The sequence below is a fragment of the Panulirus ornatus genome, chromosome 55 (assembly GCF_036320965.1).
Source record: "Panulirus ornatus isolate Po-2019 chromosome 55, ASM3632096v1, whole genome shotgun sequence".
NCBI classification, from domain to species: domain Eukaryota; kingdom Metazoa; phylum Arthropoda; class Malacostraca; order Decapoda; family Palinuridae; genus Panulirus; species Panulirus ornatus.
Genome location: NC_092278.1, coordinates 12,548,337 through 12,557,370, shown reverse-complemented (window position 1 = coordinate 12,557,370; position 9,034 = coordinate 12,548,337). Strand labels below are relative to the sequence as shown.

Genomic DNA, 9,034 nt, shown 5'->3' with positions numbered 1-9,034 from the left:
GCAAATATACATACCTACACAGCTTTCCATGGTTTACCCCAGACGCTTCACATGCCCTGATTGAATGCATTGACAGCACGTCGACCCCGGTATACCACATTGCTCCAATTCACTCTATTCCTTGCCCTCCTTTCACCCTCCTGCATGTTCAGGCCCCGATCACAGAAAATCTTTTTCACTCCATCTTTCCACCTCCAATTTGGTCTCCCTCTTCTCCTCGTTCCCTCCACCTCCGACACATATATCCTCTTGGTCAATCTTTCCTCACTCATTCTCTCCATGTGACCAAACCATTTCAAAACACCCTCTTCTGCTCTCTCAACCACGCTCTTTTTATTTCCACACATCTCTCTTACCCTTACGTTACTTACTCGATCAAACCACCTCACACCACATATTGTCCTCAATCATCTCATTTCCAGCACATCCATCCTCCTGCGCACAACTCTATCCATAGTCCACGCCTCGCAACCATACAACATTGTTGGAAGCACTATTCCTTCAAACATACCCATTTTTGCTTTCCGAGATAATGTTCTCGACTTCCACACATTCTTCAAGGCTCCCAGAATTTTCGCCCCCTCCCCCACCCTATCATCCACTTCCGCTTCCATGGTTCCATCCGCTGCCAGATCCACTCCCAGATATCTAAAACACTTCACTTCCTCCAGTTTTTCTCCATTCAAACTCACCTCCCAATTGACTTGACCCTCAACCCTACTGTACCTAATAACCTTGCTCTTATTCACATTTACTCTTAACTTTCTTCTTTCACACACTTTACCAAACTCAGTCACCAGCTTCTGCAGTTTCTCACATGAATCAGCCACCAGCGCTGTATCATCAGCGAACAACAACTGACTCACTTCCCAAGCTCTCTCATCCCCAACAGGCTTCATACTTGCCCCTCTTTCCAAAACTCTTGCATTTACCTCCCTAACAACCCCATCCATAAACAAATTAAACAACCATGGAGACATCAAACACCTCTGCCGCAAACCTACATTCACTGAGAACAAATCACTTTCCTCTCTTCCTACACGTACACATGCCTTACATCCTCGATTAAAACTTTTCACTGCTTCTAACAACTTGCCTCCCACACCATATATTCTTAATACCTTCCACAGAGCATCTCTATCAACTCTATCATATGCCTTCTCCAGATCCATAAATGCTACATACAAATCCATTTGCTTTTCTAAGTATTTCTCACATACATTTTTCAAAGCAAACACCTGATCCACACATCCTCTACCACTTCTGAAACCACACTGCTCTTCCCCAATCTGATGCTCTATACATGCCTTCACCCTCTCAATCAATACCCTCCCATATAATTTGCCAGGAATCCTCAACAAACTTATACCTCTGTAATTTGAGCACTCACACTTATCCCCTTTGCCTTTGTACAACGGCAGTATGCACGCATTCCGCCAATCCTCAGGCACCTCACCATGAGTCATACATACATTAAATAACCTTACCAACCAGTCAACAATACAGTCACCCCCTTTTTTAATAAATTCCACTGCAATACCATCCAAACCTGCTGCCTTGCCGGCTTTCATCTTCCGCAAAGCTTTTACTACCTCTTCTCTGTTTACCAAATCATTTTCCCTAACCCTCGCACTTTGCACACCACCTCGACCAAAACACCCTATATCTGCCACTCTATCATCAAACACATTCAACAAACCTTCAAAATACTCACTCCATCTCCTTCTCACATCACCACTACTTGTTATCACCTCCCCATTTGCGCCCTTCACTGAAGTTCCCATTTGCTCCCTTGTCTTACGCACTTTATTTACCTCCTTCCAGAACATCTTTTTATTCTCCCTAAAATTTAATGATACTCTCTCACCCCAACTCTCATTTGCCCTTTTTTTCACCTCTTGCACCTTTCTCTTGACCTCCTGTCTCTTTCTTTTATACGTCTCCCACTCAATTGCATCTTTTCCCTGCAAAAATCGTCCAAATGCCTCTCTCTTCTCTTTCACTAATACTCTTACTTCTTCATCCCACCACTCACTACCCTTTCTAATCAACCCACCTCCCACTCTTCTCATGCCACAAGCATCTTTTGCGCAATCTATCACTGATTCCCTAAATACATCCCATTCCTCCCCCACTCCCCTTACTTTCATTGTTCTCACCTTTTTCCATTCTGTACTCAGTCTCTCCTGGTACTTCCTCACACTAGTCTCCTTCCCAAGCTCACTTACTCTCACCACCCTCTTCACCCCAACATTCACTCTTCTTTTCTGAAAACCCATACAAATCTTCACCTTAGCCTCCACAAGATAATGATCAGACATCCCTCCAGTTGCACCTCTCAGAACATTAACATCCAAAAGTCTCTCTTTCGCTCGCCTGTCAATTAACACGTAATCCAATAACGCTCTCTGGCCATCTCTCCTACTTACATAAGTATACTTATGTATATCTCGCTTTTTAAACCAGGTATTCCCAATCATCAGTCCTTTTTCCGCACATAAATCTACAAGCTCTTCACCATTTCCATTTACAACACTGAACACCCCATGTATACCAATTATTCCCTCAACTGCCACATTACTCACCTTTGCATTCAAATCACCCAACACTATAACCCGGTCTCGTGCATCAAAACCACTAACACACTCATTCAGCTGCTCCCAAAACACTTGCCTCTCATGATCTTTCTTCTCATGCCCAGGTGCATATGCACCAATAATCACCCATCTCTCTCCATCAACTTTCAGTTTTACCCATATTAATCGAGAATTTACTTTCTTACATTCTATCACATACTTCCACAACTCCTGTTTCAGGAGTACTGCTACTCCTTCCCTTGCTCTTGTCCTCTCACTAACCCCTGACTTTACTCCCAAGACATTCCCAAACCACTCTTCCCCTTTACCCTTGAGCTTCGTTTCACTCAGAGCCAAAACATCCAGGTTCCTTTCCTCAAACATACTACCTATCTCTCCTTTTTTCACATCTTGGTTACATCCACACACATTTAGGCACCCCAATCTGAGCCTTCGAGGAGGATGAACACTTCCCGCGTGACTCCTTCTTCTGTTTCCCTTTTTAGAAAGTTAAAAAAAAAACACAAGGAGGGGAGGATTTCTGGCCCCCAGCTCCCGTCCCCTCTAGTCGCTTTCTACGACACGCGAGCAATGCGTGGGAAGTATTCTTTCACCCCTATCCCCAGGGATAATATACATATATATATACACATACACACACATACACACACACACGCGCATACACACACACACACACATACATACATATACATATGAAAAATGTAAGACACAATTTAGAAAACTGAAACTTCTAGCTTGAAATGAAATGAAAAAATGAATGTCACATAATGGTTCAACCTCTGGCTATGGAAAAGGGAAATGTTTAATTTATTTACACAAACGTCAATAGTAGTTCTCATCAATTTAACCACTGTATCAATAAGCTTCAATATCTAAGCTACATTTTTTCCAATTTCACTATTTTCTTGTCAAAGCACCATGTATGAAAACTATCACTCCAGTAACACAACTATAAACATTTACTTCCCCTTTAAAAAGTTCTGGGGAAGTCTGTCTCGATACACTGCGGGAGACTCTACCACCTGGCGAGGTTTGTGTTGCAATGGTTCTTGATTCACAAACGTAGTAGCATCACTGTTGGGCCAAGGTAGTTCCGTTGGCGAAGAGGAGCTCATGAAACATGTCAGAAAGCATGCTACTGCAGGCAGGAGTGAAGGCTGATGCAAACTGGTATCGCTCTGAATGATGTGATGGGGACGAGATGATCCTCTGTGTGTGTGTGTGTGTGTGTGTGTGTGTGTGTGTGTGTGTGTGTGTATTCTCTAGACGTGGTAGTCAGCCCACACTCAACCCAGGATTCTATGTTCGCATATGATACTTATATTCAAGGCTAAGAGACAGGGCATAATGGGTACCATAATATCTTCTTGGAAGACACAGATAGTCATCTTACGAGTACTTACCACAGTGGAGTTCATCCTCTCCGTGCAGACAGTCATATTTATAGTCACATAAGAGGGTGTGCGGGAGGCAGCGGCCGTCCAAACAGTGGAACCACTTGTTCTCCCTGTCATCTCGACATGGAAACTCTTCCGACTGCTCTCCCTCAACTGCTGGAAGATAGTCATCTGTCTTTAAATATCTCGAGGTCTGCTTTCTCGTCTTTCTTATTTCCTAAATTAGTGGTAGGGAGAAAGAAGAATCTTTTATATACATTCGAACAAAAATGTTTTATAATTTAGTTTCTTCAATTGGCTTGGATGTGAAATGTAAATTCTACGTACAGTGACAACCAAAAGTTTGTTCCTGGTTTTATCCGATGATCATCTGGCGAAACGTGATAAAAGGCTTGCCTCGACTACATCTTCGTAGTCAGCAAGCTTGGTTATAAGGAAGCTTTGTATGTGTTGTTGCTTCGGATCAAGATTCGAAAAATCCACTGGGCCAACATTGCCATACATTTATAATAGATTTAGTTACATTAAGCAGAAAAGATAAAACGTCTTTAGTTCATTTAGAAATCTGTAGGTAAATGCACGTAAAGTGTTAGAAATCTCAGATATTTTTTTTATACTTTTATATAAAAGGAAAATTCAATGACGTGTGAGTTGAAGCATTGCTCAGAGATATCACATGTTCGTGCCATGCGAGGAAGAGCGTACCGGAATACTCACCTTTCAAGAGATATTTGCACCAAATCCCACGAAGAGAGATCGTTGTCTTTTATTGTACACACCAAACATCTCGGGTCGACGCCCGAGATGAACCTCCTTACACTTATTCTCGCTTCATACTCTGCGCATTTCCTACTTATCATCTATGCCATATGTTCCTTCAGTTTACCTGAATATATTTAGACAGTTTCAGAAATTATATGATACAGAACAGTAAGGTATTAGTGTCCGTGGAGGGCGTCGACTTGTGTTGCTGTGTTTATACCGCTCAGTTTTCAATGTTTCAACTTCAGTTTCCGTTCTTCATTCCCACTTTGCACACCTTCAGACTGTCGCATGCAACCACCCTTACACAATTCATTTACCACCAGTTTCATACTCCCGCTGGCCACCAAAATTACACCATTCGTCACCACTTTCCCATACATTTCATGCTCATTTGTGAAGATTTCACACCTTATATTAAGAGTATTTTTTCTATTCTTGCGAAACACTTGTTTCACTTTTACTTTCCCGTACCAGCAGCTTCACACACTCTCTTTCCACCAGTTTCGTCCACTTTTATCAAAATTTCATTTTTATCAAACTTTCCCATACTACCAGTTCCATATCCTCCATAACCACCAGTTCCATACCCTCTCATACCATCAGTTCCATACCCTCCCGTACCACCAGTTCCATACCCTCCCGTACCATCAGTTCCATACCCTCCCGTACCACCAGTTCCATACCCTCCCGTCCCACCAGTTCCATATCCTCCCGTCCCACCAGTTCCATACCCTCTCATACCACCAGTTCCATACCCTCCCGTCCCACCAGTTCCATATCCTCCCGTCCCACCAGTTCCATACCCTCCCGTCCCACCAGTTCCATACCCTCCCGTCCCACCAGTTCCAAACCCTCCCGTCCCACCAGTTCCATACCCTCTCATACCACCAGTTCCATACCCTCTCATACCACCAGTTCCATACCCTCCCGTCCCACCAGTTCCATACCCTCCCGTCCCACCAGTTCCAAACCCTCCCGTCCCACCAGTTCCATACCCTCTCATACCACCAGTTCCATACCCTCTCATACCACCAGTTCCATATCCTCCCGTCCCACCAGTTCCATACCCTCTCATACCACCAGTTCCATACCCTCCCGTCCCACCAGTTCCAAACCCTCTCATACCACCAGTTCCATACCCTCTCATACCACCAGTTCCATACCCTCTCATACCACCAGTTCCATACCCTCTCATACCACCAGTTCCATACCCTCTCATACCACCAGTTCCATATCCTCCCGTCCCACCAGTTCCATACCCTCTCATACCACCAGTTCCATACCCTCCCGTCCCACCAGTTCCATACCCTCTCATACCACCAGTTCCATATCCTCCATAACCACCAGTTCCATACCCTCTCATACCACCAGTTCCATACCCTCTCATACCACCAGTTCCATACCCTCTCATACCACCAGTTCCAAACCCTCTCGTCCCACCAGTTCCATACCCTCTCGTACCACCAGTTCCATACCCTCTCATACCACCAGTTCCATACCCTCTCATACCACCAGTTCCATACCCTCTCGTACCACCAGTTCCATACCCTCTCATACCACCAGTTCCATACCCTCTCATACCACCAGTTCCATATCCTCCCGTCCCACCAGTTCCATACCCTCCCGTCCCACCAGTTCCAAACCCTCCCGTCCCACCAGTTCCATACCCTCTCGTACCACCAGTTCCATACCCTCTCATACCACCAGTTCCATACCCTCTCATACCACCAGTTCCATACCCTCTCATACCACCAGTTCCATACCCTCTCATACCACCAGTTCCATATCCTCCCGTCCCACCAGTTCCATACCCTCTCATACCACCAGTTCCATACCCTCTCGTACCACCAGTTCCATACCCTCTCATACCACCAGTTCCATATCCTCCCGTCCCACCAGTTCCATATCCTCCCGTCCCACCAGTTCCATACCCTCTCGTCCCACCAGTTCCATACCCTCTCATACCACCAGTTCCATATCCTCTCGTACCACCAGTTCCATATCCTCCCGTCCCACCAGTTCCAAACCCTCCCGTCCCACCAGTTCCATACCCTCTCATACCACCAGTTCCATACCCTCTCGTACCACCAGTTCCATATCCTCCCGTCCCACCAGTTCCAAACCCTCCCGTCCCACCAGTTCCATACCCTCTCGTACCACCAGTTCCATATCCTCCCGTCCCACCAGTTCCATATCCTCTCGTACCACCAGTTCCATACCCTCCCGTCCCACCAGTTCCATACCCTCCCGTCCCACCAGTTCCATACCCTCTCGTACCACCAGTTCCATATCCTCCCGTCCCACCAGTTCCAAACCCTCCCGTCCCACCAGTTCCATACCCTCTCGTACCACCAGTTCCATACCCTCTCGTACCACCAGTTCCATACCCTCTCGTACCACCAGTTCCATACCCTCCAGTCCCACCAGTTCCATACCCTCTCGTACCACCAGTTCCATACCCTCTCGTACCACCAGTTCCATACCCTCTCGTACCACCAGTTCCATACCCTCCAGTCCCACCAGTTCCATACCCTCCCGTACCACCAGTTCCATACCCTCTCGTACCACCAGTTCCATACCCTCTCGTCCCACCAGTTCCATACCCTCTCGTACCATCAGTTCCATATCCTCCTGTATCATCCTCAGTCCCCATCAGTTTCCTATCCTTTATTTCCACCATTTTAACAAATTTACAAAAAAATGTCAACCTACTATTTCATGACAAGTTTCACGTTCAGCTACCGCCAGTTTCATACCTTCCCCTTTCATTAGTTTCGTATTTTGCATTATAGGTTTCACGTCTTTCCTTACCACGCACTTTATTCTCTAGCTTAACGCTAGTTTCAAATGCACCCTTACCTTAAGTTTCACTCCCCTTTTTGATACCAGTTATGCCCTTACTCATACCACCAGTTTCATACCCAACCTTGCCATAAGTTTCACTTTCCTCCTTAACATTAGTTTCGCGCCTACCTTACCACCAGTTTCATACCCAACCTTGCCATCAGTTTCACTATTAAGGACCGGTTTCACACACACCCTTACCACCAGTGTCAAACCCACCCTTAACAATGATTTCATACCCTGACTTACCACCCGTTTCACATCCAGTATCAACAACGATTTGAAACATTTACTTGTTTTTGTATGTTGAATGTTTCAGTCACGGACTAAAGTCCACAAGGCCGGGCTTAGATTGAAATATAGAGAGGTTAAGGAAAAGGGAAAAAAAAGGGACAATGAAAAGTATTTACGAATTTTCAAGGAAGTGAAAAACCTGGGTTTTAAAAGATGTTCGGTCATAGTTATTGGGAAAGACATGAGAGGGTGGAGAGTTCCAAAACTTCGAAGTGGAAGGAAAGAAAGTCAGCAAAACGGCTCACCTTTGAGCTGCCAAAGGGCCACACAGTAATCATGTGACGCAGCAACTTACTGAGTATCGCGTGGTCTGGCTAGTGGTGGGGGTACACAAGCAGCCAGCTCTCGGGAGCAAACACCAAAGTAATACCTATAAAAGAGGGAAAGTGAACCAGCATTGCGGGGTAGGGCAAGGGGGTCAAGTTTTGAAGTTAGCCTGTTAGGGTTTAAAGGTGTGACCGCTTTTGACTCAACTGAGTTCATTGAGAATGCAGAAAACCACCCCAGGTTTGAGTGCGGTACTCCATACAAGGACGGAATGAACATCAACAAATACAGTAACACCAAGTATGTTCGTTGAGTAAAGAGAGAGGAAAGCTGTCAGGAAGTTTTGATACGGAGATGGGTAGAAACTGGATCTTGGGAGCATTAAACTTGACCAGAATTCGTCTACCATCATTTTCACACCTGATACAGTTACCTAGCGGCAAACACTGCCTTTCCACCAGTTTCTCATCCATCTACCCTTACCACCATTGTCATACCCTCCCTTACAATCACTTAAACGCATTCCTTTTTTCCTCTATATTCGTATCCTGGCTTCAAGCTCCTCTTCTTCCCTGGAAAATCAAAATCTAATTCTTTACTTCACCCCCAGGTTCACATCAACCCTCAGCAATGGTTTTACATCCCAACTTACCATTAGCCTCACAACAAAATTTCCCGTTATTTTCACACCCTGATTGCAGTACTCTAAGGTCACACTAGCTTACCATAAGTCTCACCCTTGACCATTAGTTTCACACCCGCATCGATATACATAATCTGCTTCACAGTAGTTTCAGTACACTAACTTCAATCTGCGTCCTCAGCCTCTGTCCTTAACGTGAACCCCATCATCCAGTTCTTTTCATAAAT

At 45.2% G+C, this 9,034-nt stretch overlaps 1 protein-coding gene across 1 annotated transcript in view; it reads right to left on the bottom strand.

Moving 5' to 3' along the window:
- The window catches only part of LOC139765732 (uncharacterized), a 556,217-nt gene that overhangs the window by 310,002 nt on the left and 237,181 nt on the right, over positions 1-9,034 (bottom strand). The window contains exon 19 of the mRNA XM_071693548.1: positions 4,001-4,150. Coding sequence (XP_071549649.1) covers positions 4,001-4,150 — 150 coding nt within the window. The remainder of the gene's footprint in view (positions 1-4,000; positions 4,151-9,034) is intronic.